Below are 23,338 nucleotides of genomic sequence, written 5' to 3'. Positions count from 1 at the left end.
CATTGTGTGAAGGAGCGGCAAATGCTCCCGACCCTGCTCCAACCGGCACTCAAGACGCTTTGCTTCTCTCTGCCGTTGCGGACGAGCTTTTGGGTCGAATCGGGGGGAACTTCGAAGACAAAACAGAAATCCCCAAAACGAACGCCACCAATGAAAATAAAAATAAAAAAAAAAATAAAAAAAAAGCAGTGGCAGGGGTACTGTGAACGCATTCCGGATCCCATTTGAGTGAACGCTGATCGAACTCGGCAAGTTATCTCTTCTTTCATCGCTTTTTTGACTCTTCGAGGAACGTAAGAACAGCTGAACGACAGCCAACAGAACTGACGCCAAGGTCGAGCAGATACCCCTGCTGTCATTGTTTTTACAGTAACGGGCGTTCGAGAGCGTTCCTTCCCTCGAACAACCTACTCAGGCTATAATCCCCTATCACCTTCCTTCTGCGGCTCTCTAAACCGACTCTAAGACCTCTACATACTTCAAGTTCGGCCGCACCTCCATCCCCCTCGTACTACCTCTTCTCCATCCGGTCTCTTCTTCTTCATGCTTACCCTTGATAGAGGCTCATATTGTCTGTCTGATGTTAGTATTGCGCATCAGTTCCGCCCCATCAGACTTCTTGTTGTTGTTTTACTAACCTTTTATTATAACCCTCATCTTCCTCCGGTTTCCTCTCTTCATCCCTTCCCCTCCTCGCCTTCCATAGCAATGTGAAGAACTCTCTCTCCCTGGCATCAGCTCACCTTTCTCTCTCGCTCTCGCCCTCATGTAAACCTGAAGACCAGCACCCCTCTGCCACGCGGATTCCTGCCCCCCCCCACTCTCTCTCTATGATCATCTTGCATACCTGAAGTCATCCAGCTTAGCCAGCGCTCCTGCACCACGCCTCCTCTCCCTTTCCCATCTATGCACGCACGCAAGCATAGGCGCTTGCTCTCTTTTCTCTGCTCTCTTCTCACTTTTTCATGCCTCTCACAGTGCTCACCAGGAAGTACGCAGTAACACACAGACAGTGAGAGTGCGTGTGTGTGTGTGTGCGCGTGCCGTTGCTCTACGGTCGTTCCTTTGCTGGGCAGCTGCTGCAGAAAAACTGCGACGTGCGCTCGAGGGAGTGTGTATGCGCAGCTCGTTGCTGGAAGCACACTGCACATCCATTACGTTTGCGCCTCCTCTATCGGTTGTGAAGGGCTCAGCACAGCGGTTCTACATTTTGCTCTTTTCCTTTTTCGAAGCGGTTTTTTCAGCGCAGGTATATCGCAGTCGCCATCATCCCAAGTGCACAGTACTTCTACGGTGCCATCGCCTTGGATAGCTGCTCCCCATTTCTCTCATCCCGTTCTTTCATTTTACTGGCTTTACCTTTCCTCACCCCCACACCCCATTCAATTTCGTCCGCTCTCTCTTTGGATGGTCTCATCTCACTGGCAGCGCCTCCGCTGTCACGACTTCTCCCCCCTTGCAAAACTCCATATACATCAGTACGCAGGTAAAAATGAGCTCATGCAGCACTCAGCTCGGGGGATCTGGTACACAATAAGCACAGGTATGCGCAAGGCACTCCTGTGGTGCGGAATGCGGTAATTTCTCTCTCTCCACATCGTCATGTAGTAGAACAGGCCTTTTTCTCTTCTCTTATCGCCTGTCTTAGTGCATCCCGCTTTGTCCGCGACGATTCTTTCCTCCCAACCACGATTCATTGCCTTGCACACGCATACACACCTCCACTTCTCCCTATCGTCACTCCCTCACTTTTCGCCCTCTCTCCTCCTCGGCACCAGGCACCTCTACTGAGGTCGTAGCCCCATCAGCGGCAAAGCACAGGCACCCTTGCGTGGGTATTCATACCTGCGCACCCGTCTGCAACCCCTGTCACTCTTCCCATCGCTGTTTTTCCCTCTTCCTCCACTGCTCGTCCAGCGCAACATGGAGCCCTCTCTCAGCGCAACGCTTCTCACCACAGCGCAGGTTCCTTGCAGTGAAGGGCCGCGAGCAGAGACGTGTCCACCGCTGTACGCGCACACGCAGAACCCGCCCCGCGCCGCAAAGCGCGCCGCGTACTGCGACTTTGTGTGCCGCGTCGACATCCTCTGGACGATTCTCTTCTTCGTCCTCCTCTTAAGTGTCGGCCTCTGCACTTCTGTCGTCACACAGACACTCCTATCCACCGCGGTGTTCGAATCATGGCACAAGCTGCACGCCCTCCACGTGAACGTCACCAGCAAGCAGCTGAGCCAGCAGATCAGTGCCGCGTACGGCCTTGCCGTCCACATCCTACCGCTGCAAGTACGCTACCCAGTCCTGATGCAGTCCGAGGACACACTTGCAACACTCTGCGCCCTCCTCACGGCGTACGACAAGTACACGTCCTTCGACACATTATCAGTCACCTCCCTCACACTCCAAGAGGCAATCGCCTGCATACATGGGTTCACTGATGACGAGTCGACGGACAGTCTCGCCGGGTACGTATCCTACAACCACACCGTCAACGCCACCTACTACGTCGACAAGGACACCTACCACTTCCAGCGTCCGCTGCGCGCGGCGATGGTGTGGCCATTTGCTGCACGTAACGTGTCGAGCATTATAAACGAGAGCACGAGCATCGCCCCCATCTCCAGGGCCACCCACAACCCGAGCATCGGCCGCCGCAACGCGTGGCGTGTGCATCCCATTCTGCCGCACCTCATGGAGATGGAAGTACCAATCGGCATCGAGTACAGAGACCCCCTAGCGCCGGAGATCACCGACTATGTGCACCTGTACATCAACGCCTCGAGGCTTCTACGTGAGCCCGACGGGACGCAGCGCGCAGGTGCCCGCATTGCGCTCCTCATCAGCCAAAGCCTCGATACCCCCGACCCCACCATCATGTCGAACAACTGGGGCCAACAGTCGATCCTCAACTCCACCATTTACACACCGTTGCTCAGCACCAATGTCACCTACCTCAAGGTGAGCGATGTCCGTGACCCACTCATGCGCGCTGCACTCAAGTACGTCGACCTCACAGCGCTGCAGAACGGGGTCAGCAGTAGCACTGTTGAATTCCAGCACGACGGCGCACCTGCCATAGTTACCGCATGGACCTGCACAACGTCTGGAGGCCTCTCTCTACCTCTCATCTATGCCAGCATGCAAACGAGCATCACTATGCCGCTGACGCGCATTCGCCACATCAACAACGGAATCGTAGCCTTCACAGTGCTCCTCCTCACTCTCTCTTTTTGGTATCTTATCCACCGCACCGTCTCGAAGCCCCTCAGCGGCGTGCAGGCGAGCCTGTTTGCCAGCGTCAAGCACGGCGGCCGTCAGCTCTACCACGCTGGAGGCAGCAAGTTGATTCGCTTTGCGGAGTTTGATGCGCTCATCCAAGCACACAATGAAACGATGAAGCAGCTGCGCAATGTCGACGCCTTCGTTCCGGAAAGCCTACGACAGCGCGTCACGGACAGCACGGCCAGCCGCAGGTATGACAGCCCTGCGCAGCGCTCCTCGCGCCCCTTAACTAATCGGAGGCGCCGCAAACTAAAAGCCACGAAGCTGTCTTTACACCTCTCGACCGTCGTCTATGTTTCGACGACTCCTATCGCATCTCACACCACCGCCCAAAGCTCGCCCCATTCACCATCTTTCTCCGAAGAGCAGGAGCCTCTCCAGATCCGTGGCCAGCGACTCATCGCGGCGGCCGAGAAAACGGCACACGCAGCCAACACCGCCAACAGCGGCCCCTTCCCCACACCGGCCGCACTCACCGCATTCCTCACCGCCGTGCAGGAGCTGTGCCGCACGCACCACGGCACGCTGCATCGCGTCTGCCCCGACGCGTGCGTGCTGCACTTCCACAGCGCCGTGCGCGCACACCTGCCGCGTGGACAGGGAGCAGCGAGTCCGGTGGCTGCGCCCACCATGAGGCACGGCGTCCCCGCCGCACAGCCGGCACCGCAGCCGCAGGCCCTCGCGCCGCCGGAGGAGACGTGGCGCCACGCCGCGCAGGACGCACGCCGCGCCGCTGCCTTCGCGCTGGACCTGGTGAGCTGGGTGGACGCACAGGGCGGCAGCGGCGCCAGTGCGCGGGGCGGTGGTGCGTCGCCCATGCCGGACGTGCACGCGCTGCTGGACACGAGCCTGTTCACGTGCGGGCAGTACTGCCCCGCCGGCAGCGAGCAGACGCTGCAGGTGGCGCTTGGCCGCGACGTGCAGCGCGCGCTGGGCCGCGTGCCGCAGCGCATCGGCGTGCGCGTGGCCGTGACGGAGGAGACGGCGACGCTGCTGCGCGCGGAGGTGCGCCGCAGGAGCCGCGGCTGCGGCACCGTGGACCACGGCGTGCGGCTGATCCCCGTGGATGTGCTGCGCACGGGCCGCGCGGGGCTGGACAGCGAGGTGGTGGTGCTGTACGAGGCGCTGCCCGGGCGCGTGGTGGGCGACGCGGCGTGGCAGCGGTACGCGCGCTGCTGCTGTGACGGCTTCGCGCACATGCTGCGCGGCGACTACGCCGGCGCGCTGAACGCCTACCGCGGCGTCGCCGAGATCGAGGACCTGGAGCCCGGGCTGCTGCCGCCGAGCATGCGTCGCGAGGCGGCTGCCAGCGCCGCGACGGGCGGCGCCGTGTCGGAGCAGGTGGTGCGGCTGGTGCGCGAGTGCGAGCACCGCGTGCGGTGGCGCATCACGGAGCCGCTGTGCAAGGCGCGCCTCTGTCCGCTCGGAATCGACGCAGTGCTACGCGACACCAAGCCGCCGGGCAGCGAGACCGGCGCGCAGTGCCAGCGCGCACCTCTGCACGCTGAAGGGGACGCGGGCGTGCCTCAGAAGGTCCGCCCGAGGGAAGAGAAGTGCACCGGCCCCTCGCTGACATCGCGGCAGCGGTTTCCTGATGTGCGGGAGCGCTATGTATTAGCTATGCCAGACGGCACCAGCACCTTCCGTTCTGTGGTGCCCTCGATGCCTGCGTGGATACGGGACCAGCATGGGCTGCAATGGCATCTTGCGCGTCGCCGAGGCGACATCAAGTCCACCCCAGTGTCTATGTGGCAGAAACGAGTATTGGCGCTGGGCTCTGCTGGAGCGCTATGCTCCGTCAGCTACCTGATGTATCGTGAGGTTCATCCTGTTGTAGCCAAAGCCATTCGTGATGCGCCACTGGGTCCCATGTCGGACACACGGTGCAGTGTTGTGCCTGTGTGCGAAGCGACTCGGGGCTCGGTGGGGATGCTGAAGAAGCTACTTTTCACGTACCAGGCACTGGGGCATCCCAACATCATGCTGGGGATCATTTGTCGGGTGTCTATGGAGGACTGGGTTGTGTCTTCAGTGTGCCCGCAACCAGTGGCGTTATACGCGATGTGCATACAGGCTGCGGACGTCTTACAGCCTTGACAGCGCTGGTCTCAGAACTCGGTGCTCTCTCTGCAGCGGTTTCTCAGCATGTACGTGGCCACACGGGCACAGCTGCGCGTACCTCGACAGCGTGCTGGGGGAGGCGGATGGCATTCCGCGACTGAAGCGATTCTACCCTTATCACACGGTTAAGCGCAGGGTGTTGAGGATGTGGCTCACGTGCTTTGTGTTTCCTGTCATGGCAGCCGGTGCGCTGCCTAAACTTCAGTACTGCATGTTGTACTACGGGCTGATGTCCTTGGAGGCGATCTCCCGCAAACTGGCGTGGAAGTGAGTAGCTGGGGAGGAGGGGCAGCCGCTTCGCCCCGGGGGAGGATCTAATAGGGTCTTGAAAGCCTAACTGGTACGTGTTCTCTGAGGTTGTAGTGACGACTCGCGTTATCGTTCATATTGAGTAACTTTACATAGTTGTTAAGAAGTACAGCGAGAGTGTCAAGCTCGTGGTGCGCAGACTTCCATCCGCAAATCCCTCTGAGCGACCGGCGTTGGCAGCGGAACGAAACTTTAGCAACGATTCCTGTCCAGAAACTGATTTAGTGTTTACACAAGGTGCGTTTGGATGCTATGTTGTCGAGCACCAGTTTGTGGCCCCTCCCCTCCCCACGCCACCACCACGCGACGCCAAGACTTACTGCGACTCAACTGCGGCTCGTGGCTGTTTCCCTCGATCTTTTCTTTATTGCCTGAGCTGTGCGAACGCGTCTGCGCCACCCACTCATTTCATTTTTCTTCATCGAACCATTTGGGGCACACACGCCTGCGTCATCTCTGAGGGCGTCGCGTTGGGGTCTGGTTAATCCTGCTGTGTTCGCGCCCCCCCCCTCTGTTTGCTCTTTGACGCTGTTAACCGCGTCATCAACATTCAAGCACCACTCACACTATAAAGTTGATATGTGGGTGTGTGTGGGTGGGGGGGTATGCTGCCCCGCTTTGATGCTTCTCCGCTTGCCAAATGGCAGCCTACGAATTTGCCTTCTGCCTGCTTTTCTTCTCGCCTTTTTTTGTTGTCTTTGCTGTGGGACTCCCTCTGACGGTGCGCCGCCCCACCCCGCCCTTCTCAGCGCGCTTTGAAGCGTCCGATTCTCTCGTCCCGTCTCTCCCCCTCTCTTTTTCTCTCGCACTGTCCTCTTGTCTCCCCCCTCCCCCCTCCTCCTCCTCCTCCTGCTCTGTGGGCGCTTTGGTTTTGCTTCTCTGCCCTACCCACCCACTCGAGAGGGTGAGCGTGGGGGGTGTTGCTCTCCCGCCTCTGCTGTGGTCACTGCTGTTATCCTGTCTGTTGGCATGGCTTTCTGTCTCGCTCCCTTTACCTGAGAACGTCTTCTCGGGGAGAGAGCCAGAAACACGCCCGCTGGGGCAACTGTATTGCAGCAGCAGGTGATTCACTTGTGTGTGTGCAGAGGTCGGCCAAAAAAGAGAGAGGAGTAATAGGCAAACGAGAGAGAGCTCGTGAGGGAAAAAAAAAAACACAAGATGCGCCTGTGGGGAGAGGGAAAGGGAGACTCACCGCGCCATCGCCATGCTGCTCTCTTGTAGACCTTCTTCCTCCAAGAAGGATGACTCGATGACTAAGGGAAGCGCTGGAAATACGATAAACCGCAAAGAAACGGCGTAGCCCTCTCCCCTCTCTCCCCTCTCTCAGTTTCGGAGAATGCGGGAGGAAGAACAGCGAGAAAACAACAACGACTGCACAAGCGCACATGGTGCATCGCAGCCTCCTCCTTCTTCTTCCAATACAAGAGCCTCTGTGTGTGACATCTGCTTGTGGCTGTAGCTCAACCTCGCCGGTGTCGCTTGTGAGGGTAGTAGAGCTGCCCACATTTCCTCATTTCCTCTACCCGCTCAATAAAGCGCAGCCGCAGGAGCTTGCAGACCTCTCCCTTGCAGGCAGAGGAATTGAGTCGATTGCACGAAATCGGCAGTATCGACAAACGTGCCTCCCCTCAAGATCGTTGTGTCACGCGGAAAGCGACGTGCCAACGCTCTCGAAGTCCTGTTGGTATGTGTGTGTACGGTATTCTTCACCAAATCTGCCTCAGGGATGCTGCTGGCACCTGTGCCTATCCATGTAGGTGAAGCCAGTGCTACCCTTTGTTCTCCCCACCCTCCTCACCCCCTCCCGCACCTTACACCTTCGGCCTCGTCTCTTCTCTGCCCTTTTCCCTCCTTGCATACACTTGCTGACGTCGGATGCGTCATGATACGTAGTCCGTAACGTCGTACTCCCTGGGGCAGAGCGTCAGTCACATGCTTGCAGGGATGGCAAGTGCACGCAATGAAGCCTAGACGCGGTGCACTTCTGTCCTAACACGGAGGTCAAAACAGCTCACAGAGCCGCCGAATTACGCCATGTCAACTCACTGGTGCCGATGTTGTCTTCCTAAGCACCTGCAGTCTCCGGGCATATCAGGAACGTCTCAGCTGTCTCTACGAAAAGGGGCACTGTCTTATCCACATGTGGCATCACTACCCACTGCATATGCCCGAGGATGCGAGAGGAGGGCTGGATGGCAGATATATCGCTTGATACGCCTCCAACCCCACCCCCTCACACATGCATCTCTGCCCCACCAGCGTCTGCCACGCAATGCTCAACCTCCTCTGTGGGTTGGACACTGACCCCTCGGTGAAAAGGCTGAGAGCCTTCTGCTCTTCTCTCAAAATGACGAGTTAAGAAAGCGGCGCGAGGTTCGTTCCATCGCATGGAATGGCAATGCCTCCTCACCGGCATTTCCCTTGATGCGGTAAACGGAGATGACACCCACACCCTCACCGCCTCAGCACCGCAGCGGGCAAGAGCGGCGTGCTATATTGTCCTGAGGTTTGTATGCGTAGATTCACGCTACCCTCACTCTGTTTCGACGAGCCCATGCTAAGCCATGGAACTGACTCTTGAGGATGCTCGGGTCAGCAAGGCTCTTGGCCCCCTCTCTCTCTGTCGGCAGTCAAAGAACACAAGTTGGCGAAGCGTGTCTTTCCGCTAGTATTGCAGCGCCGTAAGCCTTTGAGTAGACACGCCTGAAAGAGTTGTGAAATGAAATTCACTGACACCTCTTTTTATCTTCAATTCCTCTCCGCAGAGGAGGTACCTCTACCCCCCCCTCTGAGGCTTGTAAAAGTCAAGCACCGGTCTCGTCATAAGCTTGATTACACCCTGTCCATCGACAGCAGTCAGGGATGACTAGGGAACAACCATGACCAACGTCAGCTAACTTGGAACGTACGACGGTGTCATAGCAGGCGCAAACGAAAATGTATATGTGCAGTGGAGTGCTGCCCTGCAACACTCCTTTATCGATTAAGAGCGATTATGGCTCGCATTCAGCAGCGGACTTCTTTCTTTCTTTCCTGCTTTACCCACTGCCTCCTCCCCCACTCACCGACCGCTTCGACCAAGGCGAGATGGTTTCGCCTTCGTCGTGGTCATGTGCTCGGGATGTCTTCTCGTGCCAACGAGGAGCGGATTTTACAGAAGAGCCTCAACCTTCGCACTTCCGTACTCTAGACAATCTTTACCGAAACTTCGGAAACACAAACCAAGGGAGGTGGCACGACATCTTAGAGTGGCTTTCGGTGCGAAGACCTTTTCCCTGCGCTCACACGTCTACTTGTCAAGATCCGTCCAACAACTGCACCGCCTGTGCTCAGGCCCGCTTTTCCCCCTCCATTCTCACCCTTCGCATGCCTCTCTCCCCTTCGCGTCCGTTTTGCGACCTCCGCTGCTCCTCTACTCTTCTCTCGCGCTTCACGAACGATCTTTTCGCCAACGAAACGCGGACTCACTCTTTCAACGTTTCACACCCCCACACGCTACGCAATACGCGCCAAGCTGCATGTGCCTTCACGTAACGTCCCTCTCCGCGCAGCCACCGCATCCACTGGCTCTCTTTCTCTCGACCCAGCCCCCCTACACCCCTCCCCACCACCACTTGAAATCGTTTCCGCTTCCTCTACTCCTTTTGAATCAGCTCACCCCACCTCGCTTTCCACCTCTTTCATCCTTTCAACCTCCCAGAGGGGTACCTCGTTCTTCCCTGTTTTCCCTCCGGATGCCGCCTTCCTTCACCTCCTATCCACCTCCCTAAACTTATTAGACCCTCTTCCTCGCTTTCATTCTGGCAACGCTCCACACTTTACCACATCAAGCGTACCGCTGTGTAAGATGTCCAACCACACCAGCATGAGTAACGGTGAGACACACCGTCCGCACAGCCCTGTCCACTACAGTCAAGAGCACACTCACCATGCTCAGAACAAGGCACAGCAGCCTTCCCACTCTCAGCCGCGCCGCACGGGATGCCTTGGTGTTCTGCAGTGCATCCGCGACGGCGTCATCAAGGCGGTGTGCGCCATCATTCCGCCTGGCGGCATTCTCTCCGCCGCCTTCAACATGGCGAGTGCGTCCATCGGCGCCGGCATCCTTGGTCTGCCGTCGGCGACCGACTCGGCAGGTCTCATTCTCGCCATCCTCTACCTCATCGTCATCACGTACTTCTCCGTGTTCTCCATGTACATCCTCGCACTCGCGGCGCAGAATACGCGCATCAAGAGCTTCGAGGGCATGGCGCGCTGGCTCTTCCCGGCCGGAAAGTACGCCTTCTCCTACTGGGCCGCGTTCATTCGCTGCTTCCACGGCTTTTCCGCGTCCGTCGCGTACGTCATCAGCATTGGCAACTCCCTTGCACCCATGTTCGCCGGTGCGGCAAAGCAGCACCCCGACAACAGCGCGATCCAATTCTTCGCCACCACGCAAGGCAACCGCGTTTTCACAGTCATCATTTGGCTCTTCGTGATGCTTCCGCTGCTCATTCCGAAGCATGTCGACTCGCTCCGCTACGCCTCCGCTCTCGCGGTGATGTTTATTGTGTACTTCGTCATTATGGCTGTCGTGCACAGCATCCGGCACGGACTGCCCGAAACGTCCAAGCACGTGCGGCTGTCCGGCAATCAAGTGGATGATGACAAGCTGGAGCACAATACCGTGTTTCTTTTTCGCACAGGCAACTCTGTAATCCACACCGTGGGCATCTTTGTGTTTGCGTACGTCTGTCAGGTCAACGCGTACGAGGTTTTCTGGGATTTCAGGCCGGAGATTCGCACGGCGAAGAACTACACGCTGGCAGCGTTCATCGGCATGATGATGTGCGGCACGCTGTACCTGCTGGTGGCCGTGTTCGGCTACCTTGACTTTGGCAGCAAGAACCTGCTGGGCAAGTCGCTGCTGCTCATGTTCAACCCGCTCGAGGAGGTGGACATCATGATCGCCTACGTTGGCATCATGATCAAGCTGTGCGTCGCCTACGCACTGCTCGGCATTGCGGCGCGCAACTCCTTGTACTACCTGATCGGCTTCCAGCACCGCTACCGCAACCGCCCCGCTGCGGCGGTCGCAGGCGCTGCGGAGGAGCTCGGCGCTGTCGATGGCTGCGCCGCTGCTACCGCCCAGTGCAGCGCGAATCCGGTCGTGGCCATGGCGGACATCGCCGTCGTCCAGTCCGACGGTCTCGTCGGGGCGGACAACAACCACGGCCCCGCGGAGGCGACGAAGGACCGCAATCCGTCCACTTCCCTCAACGAGGACTCCGTGGACGAGGAGTACGTGGACAACACCACCGAGGACACGACGTACGTGGACAACATCCCGTTCTGGCAGCACCTGCTCGTCGTGCTCGCCCTCTCCGTCGCGTCGCTGCTGTGCGGCCTGTTCATCCCGCACATCAACACCGTCTTCGGTTTTGCTGGTGCGATCAGTGGCGGCTTCATCTCCTTTGTCTTCCCCGCGCTGTTCGTCATGTACTCGGGCAGCTTCACGGTGGAGCAGGTGGGTTGGTTCACGTACCTGAACACGTACCTGCTGCTGATCTGTGGCGTTGTCGGCATTGTATTTGGCACCGCCGGCACCATCTACATGACGATTTAGGTGGCGCGGGTACCTCTGCTTTACCTCACAGTGCGAGCAGCCGTGGCTGTGCTACTTTGTGTATTTGTAACTCTGCTCTCTTCGAGCATGCAAGCGGCCCCTTCTGTTGGCACGCTGACCGGGCGCCGGTTGAGCGGACGGTGTTTTGCCGGACCGCGTGTCTTGGTGCGTCAGACATGCGAGCCACGCGTTGTTTCCCGCTCTCTTGCTGGCCTGGTGCAGTGAGCCGATGGGCAGGCTGGGGGTGCCGGGTGCCGCACGCAGCGTCGGTGTTTCAGTGGCCCTCCGACGCACAAGATACGCCCACAGGCAGCCGGGGGAGGAGACGCGAAAGGGGACAGCCATGTCGTCCTCCGTCTCACTCGCTTTGCAGAGGGCGAGCGAACGCCTTTGCCATCGCAGCACCTCGCGCTGCGTGCGTACGCGTGGGTGCATGTGTGCCTCTTTGCCTCCCCTTTGCTCCCATCATCACCAACGCTACGCGGCGCTGCTGGGCTAGCCGACTGCGCGCCTGAGTGGGCGCTGCCACCGGCACGCACAGCTCTCTTCCTCTTGCCTTGCGTCGGCCCGTTCCGTCCGTCCCCGCACTGCTACACCGTGAGATCTGCACACATGCGCGCAGTGTCGAACAGGACTGGCCAAGAAAGCCCGCAACACGCTGGCGCGCCGTCGGCCAGGCCACCACCCTTTCTCGCTTTCCTGCCCTGCCCCCCTCACCACCCCCTACCTCCCAGACTATATGCGGATATATATATATGTATGTATATCAGCCGCCTCGCCCCCTCCCTCCTTTGGTTGGGCACACAAGCACTTCCCTCCAGTGGGACTTGCCAGCTGCTGCTCTGCTCGCGTGTGTGCGTGCGCGTGTCCGGCCGCTGGTGCATCTGTGATAGCGTCTCTCCCTCGTTGCTTTAGCCCCTTCTTTGCGTGCCCGAGCGGTGAATTTCCCGACCGTAGTGAAGAAAAACGGTGGAAGCCAGGCGGAACCGCAGCGGCCCCTAATGGCCTCGTCGGTGGCATTCTCCACTCGGTGCCCTCGCCTTTAACTCTCTCTCCCTGCTGTCGCCCCCTTGGCAGCCGCAAGTCTCGCTTTCCTGCCTGAGCTCATCTCGCCCGCACTTCACTTGCGCCTCGCAACGCCCGCGTTCGCCTCGCGATGGAGGAGGGGCCTCTAGCTACCGCCTCGTGAGTCGAAGTACCCGACCAAAAGGCAGAACGAATCGCCATACGTCCGGAGGTGCTCCCCGGACACTCGCGTGTGTATGTGCACAGCCGTCCCCTGGTGGCCAGGTGAGACCCCCAACACCACCTTCTCTCCCCCTTCTGTGGAGAGTAGGGGGGTATGTCTGTGCATATATACGCCTGCCCCCTGCAACCCCCTCCATCACTGCATTCTTCCCTTCTGCCTTTCCTGATTCTTGCTGAGGAAAATCTGACGGAAACTGTTGGGCGCGATATATTTGACGTTGTGGAAGGTACGTTGGTGCCTTTTTTCTCTGTTTCTCGTCGATTTGATTGCGTTGGGTGTGCGTGTGCCTCACCCATTTCAGCGATGCGTACGGAGCAGCGTCGAGCACACTTTTTTGTGTGGAGATCAGCACATTTGGTTTTTTATTAGTGATGTTTTCTCCGTGTCCCTGTCATCCTTCCCTCGTCTCGGACGGCCCACCTCTATATTCTCTCCCAGAGAGAGGCACAGGACCCATTGACCCCCCCCCACTTTCTGGGATGCATCCGAGTGACGCCACATACACACGCACATGTACAAATCAGTGCGTTCATGCCGGCGGGTGTCGTCTTCTTTTCTGCTCTGCTGCCTGGTTCGATTGGAGAATGCGACCTTCGTTCTCGTTCTCTACTCATGTGGTATTCGTGCCAAGTCCGTGCCGATAAGCGAGGCAAAGATGGCGTCATGGGTGATATGAGGCGTGATGGTGGAGATTCTGGCGGCGCGTCTTTTGTTTTTCCTGCCACCTTTCCGCCTGCTCGGTGAGAGGAGGGAAGAAAATATCGGTGTGAGCCAGTGATATCCTTGGGATATGTGTGTGTCGGTGGATGGGACACTGTGTCGTTGTTTTTCATTGTCGTTCGCCCTCCCCCCACGTCTCGGTCACACCGGCCTTTTCATCGCCACCCTCTCCCCCCCCCCACTTCATCCGCATCTCCGTTCAGGTCGCTGTGTATCCCTCGCGTGGTTTTTCCCAAGGCGCGGCCATCCTCCGCCTTCACCACTCTCGCTCTCAACACTGAAGAGTGGGGAAAAGGTGTTGGCCTACGCAGGATCTCTTCGCTTTCTCGTTTCCTTCTCTTTTTCTTGCTGGCCTATGTGTGGGGATAGGTGTGGGCTGGGACTCTGTGCTTCGCGCCCCTGCAGACAGCACACACCCTGTACGCACCATCTCATCGATGGGAGGCACAAGCCCTCCCCCCCCCTCCAGGCTACCATAGGTCTGTGAGAGGCGAGAGAGAGCGTGAGCAACACCTCCTCCGCCTCTCCTTCTCAATGAATGTTATATCTCAGCAAAGGAGACGAGAGACTCCGGAGTAGTACGAGAAGCGCAACAATGGGAGTCATTTTCAACACAGCAGCGCCGCATGCGATAGCAAGATGACGAGCGTACTTCACCTCTCTCTCTTGTCTTATACTTAGGATGCCAGATAGTCTTACGGCTACTCGCCTCTCCCCCTTCTTCGCCGTTGTGTGGGCGGTCCCGCGTTGAAAGAGTTCGTTTCTCCTCTTTCGTATGCACCTACGACCCCCCCCCTTCTCTTCCGCTACTGCCCATGAACACCCTCCCTCGCCCCCCCTCCCCCTTCCTTCACTCCCCACCATGCCCATCGGAAAAAAAAAAACACACACACGCAATATCACTAACTGGAACAGTTAGAAGTGCACACACGTATGCATTCGCACCGGGGTACGCTTAGCTCATAACGGCGATAGGAATAAGAGAACCGTGCCCGGCGTCTCTGCCCATCATCACCTCCTCTCTTCCTCATCCACACACCCACACTCACACGCACACACACGCATATATACAGCCTAGTCTTGTCTCACGTCCGCGTATTGGTCCTTCGATAATTCCTTGCTCACTCCCTCTTGCACTTTGCGTGCGCTCTCCCTCCCTCTCGTCTTACCGTACACCTGAGGAGAGGAAGGGGTGGAAGCACCCACGCATGAGAAATAGTATCACGTGCCTTTTTTCTTTTCCCCACTCCTCCTCTCTTGTCGCACGAGGTTGTGCGCCTGCGCTTTTTGGTGCCCCATCTTGGTGTTCCCTCTGTCGGTTTGTATCTTTGGCTGCGGTGGTGCCCTTCGCCCCTCAACTTAGCAGCGCCTCTTTGTTCTCCTTCTCCTCCTCTGACCGCGTGCGTGTCTACCTGTCTGAGTGTTTGGTGTCGGCTCATCTAGTGTTCATCTCATCAGTTCTCCTTGTGAAGGGTTTCCTCGTTTTTTTTTTCGTTTCTATTTTCTCTCCTTTCGCACACCTACACACACCACACACCACACGCACACGGTCACTCTCACACATGCACAATCATTCCCCTGTCCCTCTGTAACTTTTTCCCTTTACTGATTGTACTCTTGCTTGCCCCCTATCCCTTTTCTCTCTGCCTCGCTATAGCCCTTCCTTTTTATATCTGCCCTGCTGTTGCTACTGCTGAGCATCATGGCGCTTCAGTACTCTGTGGAAACCGTTCGGGCTCAGGGAATCAGCAGCCCATATGCCTCGCCGGCGGAGCTGTATATACCTGATCTAACCAACTCAACCCGTCGCTTCCGGGATGTTACGGACACCACCCTGCGGTGGTCGGAGCTTCCAGGTGCCTTCCTCAATATCAAGGCGTACCAAGACAAGTATGGTGTTGGCTGTAGCGGCTGGGGAGTGGATGTGAGCCTGCTCCCGGCTCTGCTCCCTGCCGTGTACTGGTTTCTAGCCATTATGCTGATCCGCTACCTCTGCTTCGAGCCGTTCTCGCGCTTCGGCATCTATATGGGCGTCGTCACAGAAAACTCCGCCTGCCATCGCCGCCGCATCGCCGCCGGCAGGCGTGGCATAGCCTCCCTCTCGCCACGTAATCAGAAGAAAATCATAAAGTTTCAGAATCAGATGTGGTTGTCGATATTTTATTTTGTCTCCTCGTGCTTCGGCTACTACATCCAACGTGATCAACTGTGGTTCAAGCTTCCACTCGACAACGAGGCCAGTTTGCACATCCTGTTGCCGCACCCGTACAACCCCCCACAGGAGCTGCTCACGTACTACCACTACGGCCTGGCCTTCTACTCCGCTGAGCTGTGCTCCCTCTTCCTCCTGGAGCGTCACGTGAAGCGGTCGGATTTCTTAGAGTACGTAGTGCACCACGTCATTACAGTGCTGCTCATTTTCTTCTCCCACGTCGGGCTCGAGCACCGCTTTGGCGCTTATGTGCTCTTCATCCACGACACCTCCGACGTCATGCTGTCCGTCAGCAAGTCCCTCCACTACATGTCGCAGGAGGACACCGCGCGTCAGGAGCGCTACAACAAGAGGCAAGCTGATAAAAAGAGTGGCAAGATATACCAGAAGTCCATCTTCTACAGATACATCGTCACAGATCTAAGCGTGAACTTCTGCTTCATCGTCTTCATGTCCCTTTTCTTCTTTTTCAGACTCTACTGCTTGCCGTTTACGACCAAGGCGTCGATCCGCATGGCCAAACTGCGTCATGGAAACTTCAACATGTGGATGCTCGTCTTCCTGCTGAACGTGCTGCTGCAGGGGCTACATGTGTACTGGTCGGTCCTCATCATCGCCATGTTACTGTCTCTTGTGAAGGGCGGGAAGCGCAAGGACATCCGATCTGACGATGAAGAAGATCCCGAGCGCCCCTCGTGTGTTCACTGGGGGAAGCTGACAGAGTCGGACGATGACACCAACGCGAAAGGAGACAAAGTCAAGCGAGCCCACAAGATGTCACCGGCGGGCAATGCCGCACTGTCATCGTCCTCCTTCTCGACCCCGGCTCGCAACGGCTCGCTGCGCCGCAACTCCTCCAAGAAGCAGTAGAACGACGAAGGAGAGAAAGGCAAGGTGGAGGGCGAAACAAGCGCTTGCATCCACTTTGCCCATCGCAGTCGATTTATATCTGCCGCGCGTGTTTCCTATACTTCTGTTCTCTGGTGATTGACCACTTTTACTTGCCTCGTGAAGCAGCCGGCTGAAGGTGGGGAATCGGAACCGGCCACGCGAAGGCTGGGGTGATACAGTAGGACTCATTCATCCCCGAGACCCTCTTACCACCACCGCCACTCTTCACCCGTCTTCTCTTCACTGAATCGGCTGTTTAGAGCTGCGAAAAGACCGCCAGGAGTATAAACTCACACGTGCATATCTGCAATGCATGCGCGTGGTTAGGATTACTTCTTCTATGGGCGTTCATGAGCGGGGAGACTTCCAGAAGAGAGGCCTCGCGTCTTGTCATGCGTGTTAATGTTTTCTTTTGTGTTCTGTGGTGCATGTGAGAGCCGAACGCGGAGGCCTCGGTGTGGGCAGAGGGTGGAAGGAAAGCGAAATAGAGGGGAAAAAGAGAGGCACGGTGTCTCTTTCCCTTTTCTTTTTCGCGTTATATCGGTGCCTATGGCCATATCATGTGCTAGCCGCTCCGCCGTACCCTCGCAGCTCTCTGTTGCTCACTCATTTTGTGTGTTGGTTGTGTGTGTGTGTGTATCGTTGTTGTTGTGTATCCCGTCTGTTTCGTGTGTATGTCTCTGCAACAGAGTCGCTACTCCTCCCTCCGCTTGCTCGCTACTTCTTCAACGCCTGCGGAGGTTCGCTGAGTAATCGTTAACAGCCATGTCATCAGCAAGGGAAAAGAAAGTATAGGATGCAGCAATGGGTCACTTGTAGAGGTGCGTCGTATGGAGAGACACATAAGAATGCTGTCGGGGGCGTCAGAAACCCACTTCCCTCAACGCCCAGATTGTCTTTCTCTGGAGTCCCCCCCCCCACACATGATGTACGTACACGCGTCACCAGGAGTGGCGCCCTCCCGACAAGGCCTGATTCATCTCAGCACGCTGCAAAGTCTAAGTTGCCGACGGTGCCAATGTCAATTTTGTGCGCCTCGGCATTACCTTGCGCGCTCTCTCTCTCTGGCGTGTTCACCACTTTCTCGTCAGAAGGCTCTCACAGCTTTTCATCATACCCTTCACCCCATGACTCACCTTTATCCCCCGTCTGTATGACTCTTTCTCCCATATCCTCACTCTCTCCCCGCCCCCTTCCCTCTTCTCCACGCACTAGCCATGTCTTTCTCTCTCGCTTCCTCATCACCACCTTATCGGTGGACTCCTGTAGCTGCATAGCGTGTGAGCAGTTTGTACTCTGCACGCTTCGCTCTTTGTGCATCTTCTTTAGTTCGCTTGTAGAGGCCCTTAGAGTCCTGCGTCATGGAATCGAAAAGTCACCAACGTTGCGCCTCTCTGGGGTTTTCTTGACCTCCCTGACCAAACTTGTATGCCGTCTGCAAGCACTCGTATGCGGGCGTGTGAGAGCAACAACAAGCGAGAGAGAGAGAGAGGGGGGGGAGCGCGCGCCCGCTGGATCGTGTTTCTTCCTTGCTTCTTTATTCTCTCCCCCTCCCTCCCCCATACCCTGAACGTACCCCTATCCGGCACAGATCACTTTCATCACAAGTGCATCGCTTGCATAGCAAAGCAGCCTACTTCTTTTTTTCCCCTCGGTTAGCGGCCCGTCTCTCTCATTCACCTGTAGAGCAGGTACACCTGGGGATTCTCCAGATTTCTATTCGACATCTTCTTGCACCCCCTTCCTGTGGAGTTACGAACAACGGAAGCCGGAAATATTCTCTCTTAAGCGGAGTCTTCGTTGTGCTTCCGCTCCTTCCTCGCACGCCCATCACTTCCTCTTCTCGGCCTCTCTCTTTTTCTGCTTCGCTTTGAGCGCTTTTCAAAGGTGTTGTATATTGGTGCACCTGGATGGACTCTCCTTCACTCCCACTTGGCACAACTCCTTCCACCTCTTTCTGTTGCCTTCAGAGCTTATTTTTCTTGATGAAGCCGCTGCCCTCTCTGTCGTTCGCCTGCTGTTCTTCTCCCCCCCTGTCCCTCTCTCCACCTCCTCGCCACAGCTTACTTGTGTTTTCGTTCTTCTCAAAGTTCACCCCGCCCATCGCTCTCTCCCTCTCTCTCTATTATCGTATAATTTGCAGTTTAGTGTATGTTTGCAGTGATGAATGTCTGATGGCGTCTCTCCTTCGCTTTACCCTTGCACTGCAGCTCTCTTCACCGTGCGACCTCCTCTCTTTCCCTCCCTCTCTCTCTACCTTCTCTCCCACACATGTTATATACTCCCTTTTCCTCTGTTTCTACTTCAAGTCTCCCTCGTCTTCGGCTCTCTAGCAGCACGTCGTCGCTTCTTTGACTGGCTAACGGGATCTATGCTGGCCTTTTTTGCCTTCACGCGTTTGATGTGTTTGGGGGGAGGAGGAGGTGACGGATGGACCGCAAAGCCTGCGCCTTGTCGCCTTTCTGTGATCGCCGCGGCAGCACTCCATTAATTGACGGCGCCCTGAGTGCCTAGAATTGGAGATTCACTCTGACGCGTGTGGCTTCTCGGCATCAGTGGTGGGGAACGGAAACGAGACCAAACCGCTCTACATATTCGCCCCTCCCCCCCCTCCTTCATTCATGTCTGCGTCTGTCTCTTCCGAACTGTGTTCCTACTGGAAGTGACAGTGATGGCAGCCGCGGTGCTGGATGGACGAATAGCCGAGTATTCTTCCTCTCTGGAGAGGTAGTGCTCCAGTAGAGCAACAGTTTGAGAGGCATGCGTGCATAGGTCTTTCCATAACTCTTGACATTATCGTCGGCATCTCTATCTCATCTTCGCATCTCTGCGCTATCCAATCACCACCGACTCCTCCCCTCATCACCATCACGAATGCTGATTTCTGCCGCTCCTACTCAGTCTTCTTACTGCTCTTCTCCTCCCCACTACGACATGTCCGTTATCTCGAACAGATAACCGTAAGTTTGAGCGATAGCATGCGCGCACGTACTCGCAGGCATAAGCACACATCGATCCGCCACATTACTCCCCCCCCCCTCTATTCCCGTCACTATGCGCCCATATTGTATGATTCTTTCTGCTCGGCGCTCTGTTTTCGCATCCATTCTCTCCTTCTCTGCCGACCTCACGTGAAGAAGTTTTATTGCATCAACACAGGTTGATACGGGAAGAAACTTCGACTCAGTCCTGTGCCCCCCCTCCCTCTTCGCCTCTCGCTCTCACAGATGGCTGGCGTCGTCCCCTCTTCCCGAGATCACCCAAGTCTCTCTGTATCCGCCAGCATGCGCACATTCTCGGTGAAGATCGACCCGGAGTGATCGATTACTGCGCCATCTGCCACGCACGCTGTCCCCATCCCGCAGGCGTCTGTGGCAACGCTGAGCTCCCTTGCAAATCGATCAGCGATGCCACGACATCGGTGGTAGACTGCGCCCACGCTTTCCCGCAGACTCCCCCCCCCCGTCTCTATGATGTTGACTATCGGTCACGTTGTGTGCGGCAGTAAGGTCACGGTACCGTTCATGACAGTGCGCGCAGCTAAGGAGGTACTCGCGCTTCCGCCGCCGATTCATGGCCTCTACCGAAAAGTGGACAATGCTCGGCGCTCACCGAACCAAAGAACAGGCGCCCTCGTCACCTGCGGCAACAGCGAACTGGTAGCAGAGATCGTTGGTGTCTCTGTGAACCCCGACTGCACCTGGACCACAGAAAAACTGAATTTAATGTGTTTGCAGCAACGTGAGCACCTGCGCGGACAGCGCCGCAGCTCTCATGCACCGGTGCCGGTGAGGATGAATAATCCTGTGGCAACACCTCTGAATGATGGCGATTTGGAATAGAGGGAAACGGAGAGTCCCGCCGACGCAAGCGCTGCCGCACCAATTGTGCGGGCCGATGTGGCTAACATCCTATCCGGCCTATGTGCGCCCTCCATCCCTCAAGCGAAGTACATCCGCAGCGTCTTCCAGCACCACATGAGCGCCCTCCAAAGGCGCATCAACACGTCTCCTACAAAGGTGGTAGCTCCAGCTCTTGTGCACGCTACCACGACACTAGATGAGCTGTCAGAAAGCTACCGCGGCAAGCGTCGCCCGAGGCACATGGATAAGTCCGCCTCCAAAAAGGCGTCGACACCCACGACGGCTCCAACCGCCACATTTCCGCCTCCCGGGAAGCCCCTCACATACGAGGGTCTTGCGCAGAACCCCCTCCTGCTGACTGCCAAGTAACGCACTGGCCATCGCGCGGAGCTGCTGCGCCAACGCATGCTGTCCAAAGATGTCTACAGGTAGCCTGTCCCATGCATGCGCGTACACGCACAGAAAAAGGCACAGACACCCACACACGCACACATTTCGTACAAATGGGAGAGCAGGGCGTTCGTGGCTGTGCTCATGTTTGCACGTCTTTCTCAGCCTACGACTGCTGGTGTCCATGGATTCGTTGAGTCTCTCGGTTTACCACAAGGACGCGGTGAGGCGAATGAGAGAGAATTGTGTCTTTGTTTCAAGCGCGTCTCTCCCCCCCTCCTCAGTCTTCCCTCGACTCATCATCATCATCTCTCTCTCTCTGTGGGGCTTCTTGCTTCTGCTCGATGGTGATCTCGTTTTGGATCGATTCGTTTGGAGGTGTTATTTTGTTTCGTCCCTTCTGCTTTCTAACGCACACCCACTCACCAATATGTGTATACCCTATGGTGAAGGCGTGCCTCGGACTGTGAGTGTTGACGGCTAACCCTCACCCTCTCTCCTCCCCTTTACCGCCTCCTCCCTCTCTCCTTCCTACGCCGGCAAGTGAGAGCGGGCCGGCCCCTGCGACGAAAGAGCGCTGCTTGTCGTGTTCCCTACGTTTGTGCTCTGTTCGCACGCTTTTCTCGGGACATCAGCGGCGCGACGAGATCGGGGCAGCAGTCGAGGTCACTTTTGTGGCTTCCCTCACCCAGTGCAGGATCGTTTGTCTGCCCCTTTAGTGCTCTTCCTAGTTTTGATTTTGGCTGATAAGGGGCCCAGTCGCCCCACGGTCCCTTCTCGCCCGTTGCTTCCACTCTCCGTGTCGCCAGCGTAAGTCTCGCCTATCCAACCGCCTGCATGTCTCCACCCGGTGAGAGGGGAAGCTGGGAGAGTTGGCGCCCCCGCACTTTCGCCCGTACACAAGCACAGCGTAGAGGCGTATCTACGCTTCCCAATAAGACGCACTCTTTCCCTGCCGGTGTGGCCTCGGTGTAAGCGGCGCAACCGCACAAACGCCTGAAGTCGGATCGATTCAGACGGATGCTCTCACTCCCTCATGGCCTCGGTGCAACTCTCTTTCCCCCTCCCACGCTGGCAAAGAAACGAGTGTGTTCACACGCACACACACACACACACACACACACAAGCGTCGGAAGAGAAGGATGCGAAGCAAAGGCGCAGGTGGACCTCATACGAAGATGCGGACATGCAAGCGAGCTCACCCGTGTCTCTCGCCCATCACTACTCATTAGATTTGTGGCTCTTTTTGCTTCTGTGTTCTCCCCTTCTCATTAAGGGGATATTTGGCCCCTGTATGGGGATTCCCCTCACTCTTATTTTCGCCCCATCACGCTGAGGAAAGAGGGTGATGGATATCCTCTAGAGGGTGGGGGTGGGGGGTCGTATGAAGGGTGAGCGAAACACACATGCGCGCACGAAATGATCCTGTTTCTTTTCTGCAGCGTCGGTGGGGACAGCGAGCACGCGCACCTGCAGGCATATGTCTGCAGGCCCATTCTACTAGTTCTACACCTCCCTCTCCCTCTCTGGCTTGCTCACTCGTCCAGATCCAGGAATGACAGGAGGGGGTCTTTTCACCTCTTCCATTTTGTAGTCACACCTGCCACGGCTCCTCCTCTCTTTGGCGTTTTCTCCTTGTCACGCATGCTCGTGGGCATATGGCTGGCAGCTCATTCCTCCTGTACGGACTCCCTCCCCTCCCACCCACCCCACACTGCAGCGGCAGCTGTAAGGCGCTGCATGGACACACAGTGAGTGTATCCGAACAACAGAGAGTGTTTTTCACCACTCCCTCCCTTTTCTCTTTTCCCTATCGCGCTTTCGTATGGCCAGCCTTCTGCACGCCGCACATGCGTTTTCCTTCGTTGTATTTGGCATTCTTCTTTGTTTGCTTTTGATCTTGATGCATGGTGCCGTGTTGCCCTCACCCTTCACATCCTCCCTTCCTGTGGCGCTCACTCTGTTTCTCTGAGATTTGCGCCCATCCCTTCTCTCTTCGTGGATGAGCAAGACGTCCTCTGCTGCCATTGGTCTCTCTCTCTATTTCTCTTTCTTCCTGTAACAACTGTTTTCACCACCCACGACCACCGCCCCTTCAGCCGCAGCGTTGTGCTTGTTTGTGGCACCTCTCGTCACCAGTTGGCTTCTTCGACGTAGCCTATGACTGCTCTGGGAGAAAAGGAAGAAAATAAGTGCGAGGCTGGCCACAACAAAGGAGCTCAGTGCATCTGTGGATTGCCTCCTCTGGCCCTAGGCGACTTGCACGCTCACCGTCGTTCTCACCTAGAGGTGTAGCGGCCACCAGACTCGCCCCTTCAATGTAGAAGGGACGATGTGAGGCACAGAGGATATATATATATGTATATAGTTTCCGCACACCCCGTAGACGTGCGGCGTCTTTCGTTCATCTCTTCTTGTTGCTTGTGGACTTCGACGGTGCGCGTGCTTGCGTGTGCCTATGCTGCTCAGTTGCTCTCCCCCTCCCCCTCCCCCTCCCTGTGCGGTGGTCGTCTTGTTTGCTTTCCTTCTCTCTACTTCGCTGCTCTTCTCCTCTCATTAACTGTTTCGAGAAGAACACATTAGGTATGCGAGGATAGGTATGTATCTCCGGTGTGCAGTCATGGAGCGGCGATGGTGGTAGGGGGTGGAGAGGTTGAGCAGGAAGAGAAGCTAAAAACTAAATCACTCTGCAGACGCGG

At 56.8% G+C, this 23,338-nt stretch overlaps 3 protein-coding genes and 1 pseudogene across 4 annotated transcripts; all 4 read left to right on the top strand.

The window, feature by feature from the left end:
- Positions 1-1,923: 1,923 nt before the first annotated feature.
- On the top strand, positions 1,924-5,376 carry LBRM_31_2030 (protein kinase-like protein; the record flags this gene model as incomplete). The annotated part of the gene is made up of 1 exon (XM_001567149.2): positions 1,924-5,376. One exon carries the CDS (start codon positions 1,924-1,926, stop codon positions 5,374-5,376), a length of 3,453 nt encoding a protein of 1,150 aa, XP_001567199.2.
- Positions 5,377-9,556: 4,180 nt separating this feature from the next.
- AAT1.3 (amino acid permease) lies at positions 9,557-11,314 on the top strand (the record flags this gene model as incomplete). Its single annotated transcript, XM_001567148.1, has 1 exon — positions 9,557-11,314. The coding sequence occupies one exon, from the start codon at positions 9,557-9,559 to the stop codon at positions 11,312-11,314; it is 1,758 nt and encodes a 585-aa protein (XP_001567198.1).
- A 3,671-nt stretch (positions 11,315-14,985) lies between these two features.
- Positions 14,986-16,365, top strand: LBRM_31_2010 (putative dihydroceramide synthase; the record flags this gene model as incomplete). The annotated part of the gene is made up of 1 exon (XM_001567147.1): positions 14,986-16,365. One exon carries the CDS (start codon positions 14,986-14,988, stop codon positions 16,363-16,365), a length of 1,380 nt encoding a protein of 459 aa, XP_001567197.1.
- Positions 16,366-19,613: 3,248 nt separating this feature from the next.
- On the top strand, positions 19,614-20,681 carry LBRM_31_2001 (annotated as a pseudogene). The gene has a single exon. A coding segment is annotated over exon 1 (1,068 nt).
- Positions 20,682-23,338: the final 2,657 nt, after the last annotated feature.

This window comes from Leishmania braziliensis, chromosome 31 (genome assembly GCF_000002845.2).
Source record: "Leishmania braziliensis MHOM/BR/75/M2904 complete genome, chromosome 31".
Lineage (NCBI taxonomy): Eukaryota > Euglenozoa > Kinetoplastea > Trypanosomatida > Trypanosomatidae > Leishmania > Leishmania braziliensis.
The sequence above is the reverse complement of the archived record's forward strand: the minus strand, read 5'-3'. Positions and strand labels throughout refer to the sequence as shown.